General features: G+C 41.8%; 3 protein-coding genes across 3 annotated transcripts; 2 read left to right on the top strand and 1 right to left on the bottom strand.

Moving 5' to 3' along the window:
• The first annotated feature begins 270 nt into the window (after positions 1-270).
• Positions 271-6,828, top strand: LOC125290750. The gene is made up of 10 exons (XM_048237265.1): positions 271-313; positions 745-855; positions 2,709-2,789; positions 2,881-3,020; positions 3,195-3,264; positions 3,423-3,539; positions 4,674-4,821; positions 5,551-5,642; positions 5,783-5,999; positions 6,791-6,828. The coding sequence occupies exons 2-10, from the start codon at positions 772-774 to the stop codon at positions 6,826-6,828; spliced, it is 987 nt and encodes a 328-aa protein (XP_048093222.1). The 5' UTR covers positions 271-313; positions 745-771.
• A 292-nt stretch (positions 6,829-7,120) lies between these two features.
• Positions 7,121-12,295, top strand: LOC125290749. The gene is made up of 3 exons (XM_048237264.1): positions 7,121-8,151; positions 8,667-12,065; positions 12,159-12,295. Exons 1-3 carry the CDS (start codon positions 7,752-7,754, stop codon positions 12,293-12,295), a joined length of 3,936 nt encoding a protein of 1,311 aa, XP_048093221.1. The 5' UTR covers positions 7,121-7,751.
• A 1,033-nt stretch (positions 12,296-13,328) lies between these two features.
• On the bottom strand, positions 13,329-20,019 carry LOC125290751 (arf-GAP with GTPase, ANK repeat and PH domain-containing protein 2-like). Its single transcript, XM_048237266.1, has 5 exons — positions 19,926-20,019; positions 18,767-18,825; positions 18,082-18,169; positions 15,189-15,203; positions 13,329-13,527 (listed from the first exon to the last, which is right to left on the bottom strand). The coding sequence occupies exons 1-5, from the start codon at positions 20,017-20,019 to the stop codon at positions 13,448-13,450; spliced, it is 336 nt and encodes a 111-aa protein (XP_048093223.1). The 3' UTR covers positions 13,329-13,447.
• Positions 20,020-20,301: the final 282 nt, after the last annotated feature.

Below are 20,301 nucleotides of genomic sequence, written 5' to 3'. Positions count from 1 at the left end.
GTGATTCCCTTTTGTGTTGACAACTTTCGGCTAACATGTTAAGATGAGTTGGTGATGTTACCTGATATCGGGCTTTCTACCACTGTAACGCTAGGCTATTTGTCCTGTATTACTATTTCTGTAGTCTACTCTTTCCAAGATTCTAGATTAGATAAATTAAATATTCTAAAGCACTTTTTGCAACTTAGCAACAGTAGTTATGGATGTCTTTGACGTCACCACCAGTGTCCCATTATGATGTAATGGTGCACACTATTAAATTATGCTGCACAGAGAGATTGATCCAGTCGGTGCTGATTCGGCAAGGAGTATGGTAGGCAAGCTTTTGGTATTTTGTAAACATGGCATCCAAGACAGCAATGACTAACGTATGGTGTAACAACTAGATGTACTGTGGGCCTAGATATTACACATTACACATTTAATATTAATATTATTGGTATTATTAATATTATTTGATATATATATATATATTATTTTTTTTTATTAATCTTTTTTGATATATATATATATATATATATATATATCCTAAATAAAAGTAGATTACACTTTTATTTAGGATAGGTTGTGTTAACGTTATGTTTATGGTTCTTAGCGGACACTTTCATCCAAAGTGACTTAGAGGGGCATCTATAAACATTAAATAAACATAAATCTTAAACTGAAATATCTCGGTCAATTCCGTTTATCTGCAGCCATACCATAATGGCAAGACAAATAAGTTGATTTGTTGTTTTGTTATAGGGAGGCAGTTAACAATCCCTGTTGCTAATGTGGAGGAATTCCGCCATGGAAGAACCCTCCACCTTGCCAGGGGCCAGTGAGCCATTCACTCGGCGTAAACTGGGTGAAAAGGTAGGTTTGCGGTCCTCATTTTCTTTATTGTTACTTCTATTGTTACACAGGAAAGGGCCTTCTTCAAAAAGGGCTGTAGGGTTCCCACGGTGATGCTAGGGTAATCTTTATGCTACATTAAGTGGTTGCTATGCTGGTTGCTAGGGTAATGATGTTGGTTGCCAGGTTGACATTATGGTAGTGGTTGCTAGGATAATTGAGAGTTGCTAGGGTAATCATATTGCTATATAAAGTGGTTGGTATGCTGGTTGCCAGGGTAATCATGTTGGTTGCTATGGCAGTTGCCAGGTGGACATTATGGTAGTGGTTGCTAGGGTAGTTGAGATGGTTGCTAGGGTAGTCATAGCGGTTACTATGTTAAATAAAGTGGTTGACATGCTGGATGCTATGGTAATCATGTTGGTTGCTATGGTGGTTGCTAGGGTAGTTGATATGGTTGCTAGCGTGTTGCAAAGGTAGTCATAGTGGTTACAATGCTAAATTAAGTGGTTGATATACTGGATGCTATGGTAATCATGTTGGTTGCTAGGTTAACATAGCAGTGGCTGCTAGGGTTTTGCTAGGGCATTACTAGAGTAGACATAATGGTTCCTATGCTAAATAAAGTGGTTGCTAGGCTGATTGCTATGGTAATCATATTAGTTGTTATGAATGTTGCTAGCATGACATTATTATGTTAGTGGTTGCTAGGGTAGTTAAGATGGTTGCTAGGGTAGTTATTTGCATTTATTAATTTGGTAGACACTTTTATCCAAGGCAACCTACAGCAATAGAATAACATTTAAGCTCCAGTTCAGAGGAGACCATAGCTAGGAAATGGCACTGCATTTGTCAATACTAGTTATGGTGGTTACTATGCTAAATAAAGTGGTTGCTATGCTGGTTGCTAGGATAATCATGTTGGTTGCTAGGTTGACATGATGGTAGCAGATGCTAGGATCTTGCTAGGGTGCCTAAGATTGATATACCTAGTTTAATAGAGAGAGGTACAGAGAAGGGGGCTTAGTAGTAGAGCAGTTGGCAGTTGAAAACACAGGTGCAGCAGCTAATTCACTTAGTCCCACCCCCTTAGTTACTGTTGCTATGTCCGACAAATTCCATTTGCATGCACTGTAATGATCATAAATATTATTAGCTATTAGAAATACAGTGTGTGTAATGGAACACCTTATTAGCTAAACATTAGAACACACCTTTTGGTATGGCTTTTCTGGATGCAGATGGTTTATTGGTAGCCCATCATGCTTTTTAGGCATAGGCACTGTGCTAAGTTGTATATACAACTTTTTTTTTCTTCTTTTTTTTAAAATCCTTTGCCACAGGGTTTTCAACTATTGATACTGTGGTGTTTTGGAATTGAACCATGGAAATTTCATTCAAGGTGCTACCACAGCCCTTGTGGCGTTAAGTATGGAAATTTCATTCAAGGTCGCTGAAAGGTCATGGAAAGGGTTTGACATTGTCAGTGAAAGTGGGTGGGAACCCTGATTGAATGTTGTTTCTGATAATCTGTTATCTGTTAACATGAATTTGTATAAATATTTTCTTATTTCACAGCTTTATCTGGAATCGTCTGATTTCAATCTCCGAGACCCAAATTGCCATTTAATGAGCCCAACATATCACAGTTTACATGATCCCTACCTTAAACAACATGTTTACCGCAAGCATATCCACAGTAATCTCAAGGAAAGAAACTTGATTACTAGTGATGATATGGTATGGGCTCTATTGATTTCCTCAATTTTATTTTATTGTTAAGTCTTACATTGAGTCATGGGTATTCCCTTAATTGCCATATTATTGGAATATATTTACTTATTAATCAGTTTTGCCTAATGATGTACCTGTAGGTAGTATGTTCCCGCAAGGAATACAGAATGTACCAGGATTATGTGGATGATATCAAGAATGACTTTCAAAACAACCAACAGGTACCTATCAATTCATTGTGTTTGGTTTTTCACATAATGTATGTGCTTAATTCCAGTTACAGCAAACACATAACTATTATTTCATGTATAGAGGGAAAGACAGAAAAGGCTTCTTGAGCTGGAAGAGCAGGGTCTGATTTTAGACAACTTGACTGGGGAAGATATCAGAACCTTCTTACAAACAAATGAGCTCCCAAGACATGATGGACCACAGCAGCAGCATGGACTGGAGTAAGGAAAATATATATTTACATATAATGACTATTTAGTGATGTAAGCCTACTGTATATGAACTAAAAGGACAATGCCATTTTAAGAAGCAGAAACTATGTCATACTATTAATGAAAAATCTGAATTACTCTACACTCTACAATATGAAATTAAACCAACATGTAAATTCAAAGGCAAACAAAAAAGACAACCATCAAAGAAAAGAATGGACTCCAGAATGGAGGAAAGCTTCCGAGTATGACGGTAAGAACAGCTTCAAATTTCTTGAAGAAATATAATCTGACGAGAGCATATTTTGCGGTCATTTTACTGTATTTGCAATAATGCCTAATGCAAAAAAGATTTGTTCGAACTAATACATAGTAAATTGACATGATTGATATTTTTCACAAACAACACAGACACAGCAGACATCTACAAGAGATAAAACACGGCTACACCTCAATGAAAATGAAATAAAACATGAGTTGAACAGGAACAGATACATGAGAGACATCCAGGAGAAAAGGAGACAAAGGGTGAGATAGATAGACATCACACACACACACACACACACATATATATATATATATAAAATAGGGCTGTCAAAATAACTGATTCATTTCGATTAATTAATTTGAGAAAAAAATAACTGATTAAAAAAATTAGTGCAGATTAATTGTTTCCGTATGACCTTTGACCCCGAGCCGTTCTAGTCAGTAAAAATTAGACTGTAAAATGAAGGAGAGAGAATAAAACGTGCTGCCTGGATCATTGATTGGAACATTTACTTTTAAAAAACGGCCTGATGGTGTTGATAAAAAATATTTTTTTATATTTTTAAAAAATATATATTTTTATAAATACTTATTTTCAAGTGTTGAAAATAAAGTCCTCTGCAATGCCTGCGGCAAGGAATTTGCATATCACCAGAGTTCATTAACTCTTTAGTCGCACATCAATGCAAAGAAGTGTTGACATTGAGGGGAGTTAGCCTGGCTAGCGCCACCACTTCTCAATGAGACGTGGTCTGGGAACCAAACGTTAATTTTCTCGTATTTGAAAAAAATGCCCAGATCAGTTTATTGGGTGCCACGGATGTCTATCAAATGCGTTTGTGCATAGCTCATCATCGTCTTGCTTTCCCCCTTGTTCTGTGATTGGTCCCCTATCTCAGGCGAAAATTTGCTCCATGGTCTCCAGGCTGCCTTAGCAGCGTGAATCAAATCGCGCGCAAGGCAGCATGGGAACACCCAGGCTAGAGGGGAGTGTTAATTTATTTTCATTGTGTCCCCTAGGTTATATCTGTGGCCTGAAATGCCTTGAAAAAAAAACTTCTTCCCGAAGCACTTTTGAATTTATTTACTCAGCATATTAGGTCATATCATAGATTATTATGGCAATTATTTGAACAGTGAAAATAATAATAAAAGAGTTTTTGAACTTTACTGTCACTAATGCTGAATAATCAATGATTCATTTGAATTTAAATATTTAAAATACTTTCACAGCAAAAATTATATATGCAATTAATTAATCACAGAGTATGTAATTAATTAGATAAATTTTTTTAATCGATTGACAGCCCTAATATATACACACACACACATACATACACATAGTGATGTGTTCTAGACATGTCCTACAATCCCTAATATTTCCTCTTTTTACAGGAAATGAGTATTTCCAAACGCAGGGCTGGAGCACAGCAGGATGAAGTGGATCGGTTGACGAAAACCCTAAGGGATTTGGAAAAGATGAGGGTACACACTAAGGATCAAACAAAACTTCTCTATCAAGTTTTTGGTAAATCAACCTCAGGTAAGCTCCATAAAATATTTGCATTGGGGGCCACTCGGAGTGAAATCAAGCAGATGAAAACCAAGCACATCATCTTCTGTGAAAGACCTGCGTGCCCAGATTTCCAAACAGTTTTCATCTGGGTTTGGGTTCAGGAGAGTTGGGTGGCCATCCCTCCTTATGTATGAGGCCAGGAGGGTGCTTAGTACACTCATCTGAGAAGTGTGTGAAGGGACATCTATGATAGCATTTGGTGGCAGTAAGGCATGTCCATATAAAATATTTGTATAACATTCTGCCTTTTAAGATATCTATTTATCTACCAATCTATCTGTGTATCTATCTATCTATCTATCTATCTATCTATCTATCTATCTATCTATCTATCTATCTACCTATCTATCTGTGTATCTATCTATCTATCTATCTATCTATCTATCTATCTATCTATCTGTGTATCTATCTGTGTATCTATCTACATTTTCATACCACACCCAAGGCAGGTCCGATTCCTAGCTTCCTACGATTAACAGCACCGCTGCTGGAACAAATTCTAGGGGAAACACTGGTCGTATTTCTTAAGGAGGGTTTAATCTCATTTATTGCTCTCTAATAAAATATTTCTTAAGGAGGGTTTAATCTCATGTATTGCTCTCTAATAAAGCATAATTAGTTGTGTTTGTAAAATAAAAGGACACAGCTACCTGAAAAATGGTCACCGAATTATGAATGATTTAATGTTTTTTGTAGTAAAATCACCACAGAAAATTACTGTGCCAAGGAGGCCCACACTCAGACCGCTTGCTCCTTTACCAGCCAGGGGACATGACATAACAACCCAGGTAGAGTAAACAGATACTGATTTACTTTCCATTTGCCTAATACCACTTGTCGTATCCTTTTACTGGCCTCTGAATGAATCTTTCAAAAAAAAAAAAAAATCATGATAGTTAATACCTTTAATTTGGTTTCTTTATGGCAGACATCTTCACCAGACACCAAATTGCTGTCCCCATCGATCTACACACCATATCTACAATTGCCTTGTCTTGGCCAATTGAAGATGCTGACCAACCAACATGATCCCGAGCCTAACAAGAAGGCTAGAATTACTCAGGCTCTACTGGACCACTTAAACAGTGATTCTTTTAAGATGCAAATTGCAGAGTGCATCCAGAACGAGACTACACTGACGAGCGGTGAACGCCGTCCTCATGTGGCAACCAGGGTGTTGAGGGGCAAGTTGGCTACTGACATATTACTGTGCCTTTTTCGCACAGTCAGGCCTTCCAAACACTTTGTTGAGTCCCCTGGACATCATAACCAATCTGATACCTCATCTGCAAAACAATTTTACCCTTATGTCACTGAAATCATTAACAGTGTCCTTGGGGAGATCAGAGTTAAAGTTCTTGAAAGACTCCGTTTTGCTTCCTTAGGAAATTCTCCAAAGATATCTCCTCAAACCTTTGAGAGAGCACTGAACGGGTTAAGCCTTGTTCTACAGAATCTTGAGACAGATTTAATTCTTGTTGAAGCTATAGCTGCAGACATACATGAACAAGCTCCAAGAACTGAAACTCCTGTTGAGGAATCAGGGACTAGAACACTCGCATATCAAGTTGAAGCCATTTCAGGTGATCTTATCAGAATTGCACATGGAAGTATTGCTTGCAGTCCATCAAATGACGAGGCAAGAACCTCAAAGTTGCAAAGACATGTTCAAAGCGGCAACACTCAAAAAAAAAGTCAGGTTGAACCCAAGGCTGAGGCTATGAATGCTTCCATTGTGAAGAAAGAGGATATTGCATGGGAGGCACTGGACCAAAGGCAGCCATTTGATGTTGCAAACAAAACCAAAAACATAGAGGCAAAAATGTCTTATATTTACCCACCAACTATGGCAGGTGCTAGTAGAGCTCTCTCTAGTACTTCCTCCTCCTCTTGCAGTGTGGCAGTTTTCCAGTCTGAAAAATGTGGGTCCTTACAGGAATCGGAAGTCTCTACACCAGAGAGCTCTTCAGATGAGCTTGAGATGCTGGCAGGTGCCAGTAGTGCTACTTCTGTCGCTTTATCCTCTCCCACTGGTGTAACCACTTTCAAGACTGTAGAACGTGGGCCAATTTCCTTTAAAACAGTTGAAACCTCAACATCGGAGGGCCTTTTAGTTGAAGTTGAGACGGCAGCAGGTACCAGTTGTACTCCCTCAAGAAGCCTGGAAAAGTCCACTGAAGGATCACCAATAGACCAGAATAACCTTGATTGGAACATTAAAGATAATGCCCTGTGCTCACTGCCCAAAGACACCACTGTTGCATCACAGATGCCAAAAGAAGTGTTTGATTGGTCATCAAGCATGATTAATCAGCACCTTGCAGTTCAGAATTCTCAATCAGAAGAAATTCATTTGAGTATGCCCAGTGTTGCTCTTGATTCAACGTCCTCAGATGCCAACCAAGTGTCTGTAGAAAATGGAGTGTATACTGCCACCAGAAGTCAGTCTTTACCCAGCTTTTTTCCAGTAATTGCAGATGAAGTAATGCAATATCTTACATCACCAATATGTAAAGAAAGGATAACTCAAGCAGTGAAGAATGAACTCAAACGTTCTCTTTCTGGAAATGACCTTCCATCATCAAATCTGAATGTGGGGCCTGAGGAAAGGAGAGCTATAAGGAACATGTTTAAAAAAGTGTCCAAAGAACTAAGTCACATACTGTCGAGAGAACGCATTCTTTCCCTTTGGCCGAATGAGACAACAGGGCCCTCCCCTGACCATGATACTCTTCTCAGTCAAGTCAATGCAGTTGCATTACAACTAATTGAGACAGTGTTTAGTGAAGTCAAGGAACAACTTGTCAATAAAATAAAGCAGGAATCTCCAAAGAGGGGAATTACTCCACTGGGCAGTCAGACAACAATAAAAGCTGTATGCACATCGTTAGAAGGACATGAAAATGACCCTGGGGAATGAAATGTCCTTTGCTTCTGCCAGTGGAATGTTGCTGTCTGTGAGTTCTGAAAACGCAAAAGTTGGCACAGTTGTTCAAAGCCAGGTGGACACCATGGCTGAGACCACTGGTGCTCCCAGTGGTTTAGAAGCTTTCAAGACTGAAGGATCTAAATCAGTCATCTTACAGGAAGCTGAAATCTCTTCATTAGAGATGTTTACAAATGAGGTTGAGACGCTGGCAGGTGCTAGTGGTGCTCTCTCTGGTTCTTCATCCCCCAAAAACAGCTTGGGAGTTTTCAAGATTGAAGAATTCCGATCAGTCATCATACAGAAAGCTAAAGTCTCTGCAGCTAGTCCTGCGCTCTCTAATGCTTCTCCTTCCTCCAGTTGTTTAGAGGTTTTCAAGACTGAAGAATCTCGATCAGTCATCTTACAGGACGCTGAAGTCGCTACACTACAGATGTCTGCAGAAGAGGTTGAGACGCTGACAGGTGCTAGTGGTGCTCTCTCTGGTTCTTCATCCCCTCAAGCAGCCTGGAAGTTTTCAAGACTGAAGAGGTTGACATGCTGACAGGTGCTAGTCCTGCATTCTCGAACACTTCTTCTTCATCCAGTGGTTTAGAAGTTTTCAAGACTGAAGAATCTCTATTAGTTATCTTACGGAGAGCTGATGTCTCTTCACTAGAGGTATCTTCAAATGAGATTGAGACGCTGGCAGGTGCTAGTGGTGCTCTCTCTGGTTCTTCTTCCACCACAAGCAGCCTGGAAGTTTTCAAGACTGAAGAATCTCGATCAGTCATCATAGAGGAAGCTAAAGTCTCTACACTAGAGATGTCTGCAGAAGAGGTTGAGATGCTGGCAGGTGCTAGTCCTGCGCTCTCTAATGCTCCTCCTTCCTCCAGTTGTTTAGAAGTTTTCAAGACTGAAGAATCTCGATCAGTCATCTTACAGGAAGCTGAAGTCGCTACACTAGTGATGTCTGTAGAAGAGGTTGAGACGCTGGCAGGTGCTAGTGGTGCTCTCTCTGGTTCTTCATTCCCCTCTACCAGCCTGGAAGTTTTCAAGACTGAAGAATCTCGATCAGTCATTATAGAGGAAGCTAAAGTCTCTACACTAGAGATGTCTGCAGAAGAGGTTGAGATGCTGGCAGGTGCTAGTCCTGCGCTCTCTAATGCTCTTCCTTCTTCCAGTTGTTTAGAAGTTTTCAAGACTGAAGAATCTCGATCAGTCATCTTACAGGAAGCTGAAGTCGCTACACTAGTGATGTCTGTAGAAGAGGTTGAGACGCTGGCAGGTGCTAGTGGTGCTCTCTCTGGTTCTTCATTCCCCTCTACCAGCCTGGAAGTTTTCAAGACTGAAGAATCTCGATCAGTCATCATAGAGGAAGCTAAAGTCTCTACACTAGAGATGTCTGCAGAAGAGGTTGAGATGCTGGCAGGTGCTAGTCCTCAGCTCTCTAATGCTCTTCCTTCCTCCAGTTGTTTAGAAGTTTTCAAGACTGAAGAATCTCGATCAGTCATCTTACAGGAAGCTGAAGTCGCTACACTAGTGATGTCTGTAGAAGAGGTTGAGACGCTGGCAGGTGCTAGTGGTGCTCTCTCTGGTTCTTCATTCCCCTCTACCAGCCTGGAAGTTTTCAAGACTGAAGAATCTCGATCAGTCATCAATCAGGAAGCTAAAGTCTCTACACTAGAGATGTCTGCAAAAGAGGTTGAGATGCTGGCAGGTGCTAGTCCTGCACTCTCTGGTGCTTCTTATTCCTCGAATGGTTTAGACATTTTCAAGACTGAAGAATCTCAAGCAGCCATCTTACAGGAAGCTACACAAGAGATCTCTTCAGATACAGTTGAGGTGCTGGCAGGTGCCAGCAGCACTCCATCTGTTGCTTCATCCTCTCCCAGCAGTTCTCAGTGTTCTCGATCACAGGAGATTCAATTGAGTGTGCCAAGTTTTACTCTTGAATCAACAGGCTTAGACACCAACCGAGTCTATACTACCATCAAATCTCAATCTTTGCCCTGCCTTTATCCAGCTATTGCAAACGAAGTAATTCAATATTTTACTACATCATTTAAGTACAGGATCACTCAAGCAGTGAAGTATGAACTCAAACGTACTTTTTCTGTAAAAGACTTGTCATCCACACCACAACCAAAACTGGGGCCTGAGGAGAGGAGAGCTATAAGGACCACGCTTAAAACAATATCAAAAGAACTAAATGCTTTAATGTCAAGAGAACATATTCTCTCCCTTTTGTCAGTTGAAACAGCTGCTTGTGGCTCACCTGAGCACGATGTTCTTCTTGATCAACTCAATGCAGCTGCATCACAACAAATAGAGGCAGTGTTTAGTGAAGTTAAGGAAAACCTTGCCACTAAAATAAACCAAGAGTCTTCTAAAAGGGGAGTATCTCCATTGGCCAGTCAAACAGCAATGCAAGCTGTATGCAAGTCATTAGAAGATATAAAAATGACTTTGATTGGGGATGAAATGAGTGTCCCCTCTGCCAGTGGAATACAGCTGTCTGTGAGTTCTGAGGACACCAATGTTGTTCATGAAATGTCAAGTGCAAACAACATGTTACCTGGAGCAAAAACTCCATCAACAATTTCTCTCGGTTCTCAGACACCACATGCTGCCACTAAGAGTTTGTCACTTCCCAATTTTTATCCCATTATTGCTAATGAAGTTCTTCAGCATTTCTCTACAACATCATTTAAGGACCATGTTCGTCAAATATTGAAAAAAGAATATAAACGTTCACAATCTTTGAATGACATAACATCAGTACCACAACAGAAACAGGGGCCAGAGGAGAGGCATTTTACAAGGGACATGCTAAGAAGTGTATCTAGAGAGCTAAATGCTTCAATGTCCAGACAAAGTGAATCCATGTCGCCTGAGACTCTAAGGCCCTCTTCGGCACCTATAGATGACACGCTCCTACGGCTTAATGCAGTTGCATTAAAACTTATCAATAGAGTTTATGGCCAAGTCAAGGAAAAACTGACTGCTGCAATCAAACAAGAATCTCCAAAGAGGGGGTTGTCTTTTGTGGCTAGTCAGACAGCAGTTAAGGCTGCTTGCAGAACATTAGATGTTATCGAAAGGACTCTCATAGATGGGGCTAGAAGCCCTTCCACCTCACCTTTGCAACTTCAAAAGAGCAAGGATCTTGAAAGGGAGATAGCTTCTGAGGAAACCTTAGAGGTAGAAAATTCATCATCCAGTATTGATGTCGTCACTGATGAACTGATTGAGAATGTGGTTACTAGCATCTTTTTGGACACCGACTCTGCACTATCTAGTAGGGCTGGTACACCTACTCAAAGAGTTGGAGGAGGCACGTGGTTAAATGAAGTAGTCAAGCAGTCCGTAAACATGTCACCTACAGGAAGCAAGGCATATAGTACAAAGAGTCCAGATGATAACAATGTCTCACTCCCTCTAGGATCTTTCACTCACTTGCTGCCCAGAATTACAGATGAAATTCTGGAACATTTTTCCACGGCATGCTTCAAAGACTGCATAATTCAGTCTGTGAATAATGTGATGGGACAGCGTGTGTCTGCAGTCAATATCAAAGACATAATGGAGGTTATAGTTAAGAGTGTTTATCACAAAATGGCTCTGTTGATAAATAGAAACACTGCAGACTCTCAGATTGTTGAACACGAAATCCCAAAACCGGAAATGAAGGAACTTCCTGTCCTAGAAGTTGAGGATCCATGGTCTGCTCATGAGTTGGCCAGTACTATTAAACAGATCACTGTGGCAGCTCTTAACCACTTGAGTACCCAGCTTAAAGATAAAATAAAACAGAAATCCAGCAGTCAGGAAGAAAGTGAGTTAGTTATCAATGCACTGAGTGAAACTTTGGGAACTATGGTTGCATGCATCAGCAACATTCAGTTTTTCAGCGAAGAGTTACATTGTTACATTTGTAAGATAAACAACATTCCCACTCAGAAATTGATAGGACAGTGGATATCATTATCTAAACTAGACTTCATTTCTATATGTCTAGCAACATCCGTGTTAGATGTTGTATATCATGATGACAGTGCAACTACCTCTAATTCGAAAACATCACAGAATGAGCTTGAAGCAAATAGTCAGTCATCAGAATCTATTATTGCTCCTTCAAAACCAGTATGCCCTGCTACTAAAATGTCATTTCGAGCCAGGAAGTGGTCATCATGCTCAACCTTTCAGAAGTCTGCAGACACTGCACAAACCATTGCAGTTTACAGCAAAAGCCTTGAAGTTTTGCCCAGGACTGACATGAAGAGTGACAATGAGGACCGACTTGAAAGCTTATCAAGTTGGTCTATGTCCACGTCTTCGAGTATTTCAAGTCTCGAAGAAAAGAGAAGTCACCTCTGTTCACCCGTTTTAAAAAGGGTAACCGCCTCAAAATCGGTCATGAATTTCAGCGAGGAGCTGCAAATGGACTATACAATGCAGCCTAAACCTCCATGCAAAAAAAGTGATCAGTCTTTCCAAAATCTACCAGCTTCGAACCACAAAAACTTTCGGTAGGAGGAAAGTGAGATTACACACAATCTTCCGTAAACCTGAGGAGTTCTCTGATGAGGAGTCCAGCAATACATCATGCTCAGCTCCTGAGGACCTCCACACATCTTCCTCCGAAGAGGACCTATCATTGAGCCTCCCACAAAAGGCATTCCAAATAGTCATGCCCTTTATCCCATGCAATAATAAAAAAAAACTCATAAAAATAAACTCATGCATTCAATCCACTGTCTCCTGTCCCATGATTTCACTACATGTTTTGCACGTACCTGTACTAGAACAATCTTATCCACATCTTTCCTAAATCTCATGACATTTTCCATCAAAATCAACGAAAAGTAGAATAGAAAGGCCATAGGGCAGGAAATCCGAATCTAGCCTTAAAGGAGAATTCCGGTGTGATATTGACCTAAAGTGTATTGAAACATGATACCAAGTGTGAACGTATGTCTCATAGCTCATCTCGGCTTGTCCCTTGCACTCAGAAATCTGGCGCTAGTTAGCCGATGCTACAAACAGTTTTTCGATGGGGGTGCCTCGGGCATCGGCATAGCCATGCAAATAAATCACTGTTTTACACCATTTACGAGGCTCAAAGTATCTCCATACTTCATTGGTAGACTTCCGAGGGCCTTGACATTTAAAACGAGACTTTGAGAAAAAGCGCTGGTAGTTTATTTACAAGACGGTTTATACAGACTGTACCTTCATGAAGTTTACCGTTCGCCGCCATCTTGAATTTAGTCATCGTTAAATTCGAAGGCGATTTAGTGAAATGAACAGGTATGATAAGGGACCAGATTCCAAAAATAATTCAGTGGAAATGCATGGATTCCAGTTGAACCAGAATCCATGAATTTCTACTATATTACTTTTGGAACCTGATCATACCTGTTCATTCGTACTCGTCATTTTTGGAATACTCGTGTTTTGGAGGTGAAAAAGGCATGTCAGTGTGAACACTACCTTACGGGTTAAGTAGAAATGAAGCCCCATGACAAAACATCCATAACTTCAAAGTTGTTCAACTGCCCTGGAATTTATTTTAAAAAGGACATACAGTATATTTTACTAGGACATACAGTATATTTTAAAGAGTTAAAAAGAGAGACAGCTAGGACAACTCTTCAAAATATGTTGAGACAACAAGTCTCCAGGCTAAACCCTCCATATCTGAGCGCGGCGGTCCAAGCTGGAAGGGACGCATGGGTTTTCCATAATGATATGGTGTGTGTTTGCTGTGAGGGAAAAGGAAGCAGCAAGGTCAGTGGTGCAGGGTGCCTCTCTCTCTGTGTGCGTGTGTGTGTGTGTGTGTGTGTGTTACATTTTCCAACTGCAATGCAATGAAATGCCTGTGATGGCTGAACCATCAGGGACACTGGATGGCAAACTGACTCGGGAGGGGGGGGGGGGGGTACAGTATCATGATGTAGGCGATGTAGTGTGTTGGTGTGTGAGAGCTGTGGGGCTCTGGAGCAGGGTGGTGTGTGAGAGCTCTGGAGCAGGGTGGCGTCATCTTAAGACAGGAGGGGGAGGGACACACACACACACCCTCTAGCTAATTACACTTTACACTGTTCTACCACAAGACCAAGCCTCCAGTAACCCACTTCAGAGTGCAGCGTGTGTGCGTGTGCGTGTGTGTGTGTATGCCTTTGTGTGGAGGGGGATATTTTAGGCTTACTCAGCAGGGGCCTCCAGCAATAAGGGGGCCATCCTGTGTGTGTGTGTGTGTGTGTGTGTGTGTGTTTTTTTAATGAGGTTTTCCTAAACAGCCTCTTCATGATTGTGGCATTGGCAAAGGGAATTTTTGAATTGCTCAAATACGCAGACTTGAACATAAATGTATACACCACAAACACAAATGTAGAAATACAGTAAAACATTTTTTTTAAAAAAGGCAAATACAGGCCACAATGCCACCACCCCTTTTCATAGCCATTAAACCAGTGGGACTGAACATAAACATGCTGGGAGTGTGTGAAATCTGATCTGTGCCCTCAGATGTGTGTGTATGGTCTGTGGTTGGCCCTCTCAGGTGTGGGTGGGTGGCTTGTGGTCAGGAAGAGTCCTGTTAACTCCAGCAGTGCTGTGCTTTCCCCCCTCCCCCCACACACACACACACACACCCAGGAGCCTAAATGTGTCCAGGTGCCTGTGTGTGTGTGTGCATGTGTGTGTGTGTGTGTGTGTGTGTGTGTTACCCATCAGGAATGTCCTCGGCTATTGTGGAGGGGGCATGAAGGGACATGAGAGATGGTCAGATGCAGAGCTATAGTAAAGAGACCCAGGAAGTGACATGAGAGATGGTCAAATGCAGAGCTATTGTGAAGACCCAGGAAGTAGAAAAGGGGAGGAGAGGAAGACGGGGATGACTTTGAAAGAGAGAAAGGTTCCGCTCTCTACTGCAGCAGTCTGAGGACAAGGTCTCTCAGCCAAAATCTGACCACAGTGACACCTTTACAACATAACATTTAGACCCTAAGGCGGGGATCACATTAGCCAGCGGCAAGCGGCAGGTTTCCTAATGGTCTCTATGGTTCGCCAGCGGAACGGTGGCAGCTCTAGCGTAGCGCTAGCGTTGAGCAAGCTGACCGTTGAACTTGGTTCAACTTTCAAAGCGCAACGCGAGCGTATTCAATTGTCCGTTAAGGCAAACCGTTTGTGTTACTACTGGAACGAGATATTATGGTCTGAGCGCTACGTTACGCTTGCCGCTGCTGCTTGCCGCTAATGTGATCCCTGCCTAAGACTAGCTTAAACGAGACCAGCAGAAAATAACAATTGGAATCCCTAAAAATACCCAGAGACCTTGAGGTTCAGTGAGCTGCAGTAGAGAGCACTGAGAGGAAGAGGAGGGGAACGAGGGAGGAAGAGAGAAAAAGGGAAAGACAGTTACCTGCGTCCACGTCGGCTAGAAGAAAGTGCAGCCAAGGAAAGAAATCAAAAAAGAGGCAAACAAATCAAAGAGGCAGGCCAGGTGGTTCCTTTATCTGAGTGTGTGTGTGTGTGTGTGTGTGTGTGTGTGTGTGTGTGTAGAGAGAGAAAGATAGAGAGACAGAGAGAGAAAAAAAGTGTGAGAGGGAGGGAGGGAGAGAGAGAGGTGAGAGAGAGAGATTCAAATAAGATCACCCCTCAGGATGAAGTCAGGAGAGAGACAGAGAAAAAAAAAGAGCGTTAGAGGGAGGAAGGGAGAGAGAACTGGGCAACTGTGCCACACTGACCAGAGTGATGCATCAGTTAGAGACCTATGTATCCATAGACTGTATATATAGTTCTACATATACAGTCTATGTATGTATCAGTTGACATGTGTTATTGGAACATAGACATTCACACATTACTGCAGATCTATTCTAAACATAATGCACATATTTACATGAATATGCTTTGTTTGTTTGTGTTTCCTTCCCGTATCAGTGTATTGTGTATAACCTGTATGGTGAATAACATTGGTTTATGATCAATTGGTCTTAGGTTAGGAATGTTCACTAAAGGGCCCTTTTCACTGTCACAACAGCTCAGCGTCGCCCTCTCTAGGAAAGGAGTCCAGCTGGTGGGCTGGCTCTATAAACACACACGGACGCACGCACATGCACAGACATATGCACATACAGTACACACACACACAGTCTAACAGATCATATCTCATAATGAGCAGGCTGAGCTGTATTCTTGTGTGATCAGAAGGAAAGGACACCTGCAGCTCTGTTTCAGCAGACATCCGTCTCGGTGCTCTCTCACGCGCACCATAACACACACACACACAATCACAAATACACAATAAAGGAGAGGATTACACACATCCATGCATATATGTTATAATCCCCCTTTAATAGTTTTGCTCCAGTCCCAATGGGCCAGGCTGTTTCAACTATGTTAAGTTTTATTAACTTGCTCTGCCTGATTGCTTGTATTACTCTGCCAGAATATACTAATTAGAAGAACCTCTTTCAAAGCAGAGGAATGTGAAGGGATAAACGTTTTGTTTACAGCTTTCTTGGCTTGATTGTTTTGTTTTGTTTTCTTTTGTTTTGAGTCCAGATCAGGCTGTGCTTGCAATATTCTGTTAAGTTCAGATACAATTTAAAAAAAAAAGTCCTTTACTCTATCCGTAATTGTGCCAGCTATTTTGATCGGAGATCTGTAGCTGTTGTTTCAACGTCACACAGCCCACACTAAACCCCTCCATGCTGAAGTATAGTGTTTCTCTTGGCACGCTCTGGTATAATCCTGATCTACAAACACACTATTGAGATTTTCTCGGGGTTAGTTCCTGGGCTGCCAGTGGTAAGAGCTGGCTGCTGTGTGGACCAACAGAAGACAAACACACACACACACACACACACACACACACACACACACACACTGGGAAAAGGAGAGCGGAATGGATAGAAGAACAGAAAAAAGGAGGACAGGGGAGACACTCTGGAGGACAACAGAGAACAAACGTCATTAGAGACAAGAGAACAGAGGATAAAGGAGAAAGTAGGGCAGGTTCTAAGAGGGCAGGAGGGGAAAGTAGAGCTGGTTCTATAAGGACAGCATTACTGGGAAAGGGTGAGAGCAAGTGAGTGTGTGTGTGTGTGTGTGTGTGTGTGTATAGAGACGGTGCTAAGGACATAGACAAAGGATGAGTGACACGGAGAACACAGCAGCCAGGTCCAGCACTAGCCATCTGCAGCAGTGTCCTGACATTAACCTCAAGGATTCACATTATCACCTTATTATTGTTTTTATTAGTACAATAATTATTATTGTCTCCTGTTTTGACTATTTCAAATATGACTATGCTCTGCGGTATTGTAACTTGAATAGTCATGCCAATAAAGCACAATGAATTGAATTGAATCAGCATGTCCATCATTGATTGATAGGAGCACGTAACTACTGGTGGATCAGTGACCTCATGTTTTAAATCATGTGTTGATATATGCATGGGTTTTAAATGCAAGGCCCTCCTTTAAATGGAACAACTCTGATTTAGCAAATGTTATCTTAATCCTTTTGCTTTTAGTTATTCACCTTCCTGTCTATTTATGCATAATCTTAAGAACCCAGATGCCTTTATGTCAGTTTAAGATGCATGACAGACACCAGTGTAAAAGGCGATGTGTCTTAGCTGTCCACCTGTGATCCGGTCTTACGAGTGTGAACAGGGGGCCTTACAGGAGTTGGGAATGACTGGCTTACTTTCCTGTGTTTTTAAGACATTGAGTACACGCTACGCTACGTGCAACTGAACCACCCCTCGGCCCTACAAAACCCAAGCCATGCTCATGTAATATCTCTAATAAGGAGCATGAAATATTCACAGGATGGTGAATAGGGGGTTCTGTTCCCATACTGAGCCTAGCACTGCAGGCAGCACGCTAAGCTCCCGATCCCTCAATAATGCAGAAGGACTAGGGTGGTCTCCTACTGCTTACAGGCACAAACTCTCACACAAACACAGCCAGAGAGAGTGTGTAAGAGAGAGACGGAAAGAGAGAGAGGAGAGAGAGAGAGACACGCTCACACACACACACACATTTCATAGAACAGCTGCTGAAAGGAAGCCTTGGGCTTGACTACAGGAAGGCGCACATAGACATGTGCGTGCGTACACGTACACACACACACACACACACTCTCGCACAGACACACTCTAACTTTATATTTTCCTTTATATTGCTATCAATGTTTAATAACTAACTACTAGGCGCTAGAGCTGTGTTTTGATTTTGAAACTGGGAACTGCGTACTGGCCTTCAGTATATGTGTGTGTGTGTGTGTGTGTGTGGTGCCCTTACCTTCTGGCGACTCCTCCTGTACGTATGTTCCCGTCAGGTACCTGTGCACGAGGGCAGACTTCCCACTGGCCAGATTGCCAACGATGCCCTGAAATGAAGAGATCAGCCACACTTATCAACACAATCTACACAATTCACAATCTCCCCAATCTGATACTATGGTAATTATGGTGCATAATTATGTTGCTTAATTGCATTTCGTATTTGTTGCATCACCTCTGCAATGGTGCATGTACTCGGCCTTGTTGTTCATGGCCATAGTTTCAAATGAAATAGCATCCAAACTTATTTCAGCATTCTACACAAATGATGAATGATGTCCCTCGCACTGACACTATGACAATTATGTTGCTTTATTCCACTTTGTGTTAGCTGCATAGCCTCCGCACTGGTATTATGTGCCCTGTCCCACTGTTTGTAATGAAGGAGTCGTGGGCAGTGGTAGTGTAGTGGCTAAGGAGCTGGGCTAGCATGCAGGAGCTGGGCTAGCAGGCAGGAGCTAGGCTAGCATGCAGGAGCTGGGCTAGCATGCAGGAGCCTGAAAAGTTGTGGCTTCAATACCCAGCTTCCACTGTTGTGCTCTTGAACAAGGCACTTAACCCAGTTAGCTCGGGGGACAATGGCCCTTGTGATATAAATGACTGAATGAAGCTAAAGAAGCTAATGAAGCTAAAGCAGCACTCACCACTTTGAGTTCCGGGACTGAGCGGCTCAGGGTCCATTCCTGGCTGTTCACAAACGCATCTGTAACACAAGAGCAGAAAAGACGTTGGTTAATAACCCAATAAAGTGTACGTGCTTTATTCAGATGAGATACATCTACATATTATTCATCATCAACCCCATAGTGGGTTTGTGATGAGGCTGCAGTAAAACTTGCAGAGTGCCTCCACTCCAAGAAACTCCACGCACACAGACACACACGCACACACTCACAGGCAGGCGCGCACACACACACACACACACACACACACACACACACAAAACAAACAGACACAGACATTCATCCTGATGTTTGCAACTTTGTACATTTAATTTGAATAATTTTAAGCCCTTCGTAGGTCTTGCCATTTTAGGGCCACTAACCAGCTCTACATCAACTGGCTACAGGGCTATGCTTCCACTGACAGAGTGTATCAGAGCGGAACAAAGGGAGGATGGATGTGAGACTGCAGCCATGATGTTTTAAAGCTGACAGCCTAGCTTGCCATTAACAAACAAAACAATGCACATCATGGGCTGGCTCAGATGAATATACCAATACACCCTTAATAATAATAATAATAATAATAATAATAATAATAATAATAATAATAAAGTTATATCCATCTAACAAGCTACCAGTGGGGGCAAACACAAGGACCAAATACAACGCCTCGGGTCAGTTATGAATGGAATTACTAGGATCTACAAAAAAAGTAAATCCATCAACAACATTTTCCACGGTAAGGATCAAGATTCAACCCTACTCCTATGGACAACCACAGCACAGATCCAGGCTACAGGCCACATATATAAAACACAAGTCTACGTACAGACAAGCACACAAAGAAGCAGGGAGTTAAAGAAGAACAACTAAAGCAGCCTAAAGACCATGTTGGCCTACTACACACTGAAAAGACCTTGCTTGCTTGCTTGCGTGCCAAGAATGCTTCTCCTGGCTGGGACCCTTTTAAAGAAGCTTGATTTCAAACAAGCTTCGTTTTCTTCCGTGAATTTTTGACTGGTTCCACAAAGGCTGTCGCAAGAGTCAGGTGGGTGGCAGCTGCAGTATTTGTGGGAGTACAAGAGTCAGTTTATCAAACCAAATTAAGCCAGTCAACATCACCATGCTGAGGGTGTACTGTGGGAGGGGGAAGGGGGAGGGGAGGGGAGAGGGGGAGTGTGGGTAATATGGGTCTCTGGCTCAAATGCAAGACAGTCCACTTTGTTAGCCATTATGTTGGCAGTTGCACCCTGCTCAGCATTTCAAAGTCTGCTAGAAACACATATTTAATGAAAAGCCAGTGGATGTGTGGAACCCTGTCAACAATCCGTATAATTTCAGGGCTTATTCAGACCAGAGCCGAAACTAAATGAGGTTCTGTTATCACTGCGAGTAATCTTTAACCATTTACACATCATCACCATGAAGAGCATTGGGACGAAGCCATCAAGACTGATGTTACAAATTGGAGAATATTTTGCTGAAAATGTATTATTCATTTAAAAGTTCCCAGT

Source organism: Alosa alosa, unplaced genomic scaffold (genome assembly GCF_017589495.1).
Source record: "Alosa alosa isolate M-15738 ecotype Scorff River unplaced genomic scaffold, AALO_Geno_1.1 AALO_1.0_unplaced_87, whole genome shotgun sequence".
Taxonomy (NCBI): Eukaryota; Metazoa; Chordata; class Actinopteri; order Clupeiformes; family Clupeidae; genus Alosa; species Alosa alosa.
The sequence above is the reverse complement of the archived record's forward strand: the minus strand, read 5'-3'. Positions and strand labels throughout refer to the sequence as shown.

Excerpts from the sequence above, each read along its gene's own strand:
- LOC125290750 (XM_048237265.1), top strand. The coding sequence starts at position 772 with ATGTGGAGGAATTCCGCCATGGAAGAACCCTCCACCTTGCCAGGGGCC. Across the intron at positions 2,790-2,880 it reads ACTTTCAAAACAACCAACAG|AGGGAAAGACAGAAAAGGCT; the intron begins GTACCTATCAAT and ends TTTCATGTATAG. Across the intron at positions 5,643-5,782 it reads GACATGACATAACAACCCAG|ACATCTTCACCAGACACCAA; the intron begins GTAGAGTAAACA and ends TCTTTATGGCAG.
- LOC125290749 (XM_048237264.1), top strand. The coding sequence starts at position 7,752 with ATGAAAATGACCCTGGGGAATGAAATGTCCTTTGCTTCTGCCAGTGGA. Across the intron at positions 8,152-8,666 it reads TTCCTCCAGTTGTTTAGAGG|TTTTCAAGACTGAAGAATCT; the intron begins TTTTCAAGACTG and ends GTTGTTTAGAAG. Across the intron at positions 12,066-12,158 it reads TGACAATGAGGACCGACTTG|TAACCGCCTCAAAATCGGTC; the intron begins AAAGCTTATCAA and ends TTTTAAAAAGGG.
- LOC125290751 (XM_048237266.1), bottom strand. The coding sequence starts at position 20,019 with ATGGCTAACAAAGTGGACTGTCTTGCATTTGAGCCAGAGACCCATATT. Across the intron at positions 18,826-19,925 it reads TCCCCCTTCCCCCTCCCACA|ATGCGTTTGTGAACAGCCAG; the intron begins GTACACCCTCAG and ends CTTGTGTTACAG. Across the intron at positions 18,170-18,766 it reads CAGTCCCGGAACTCAAAGTG|GGCATCGTTGGCAATCTGGC; the intron begins GTGAGTGCTGCT and ends TCTTCATTTCAG.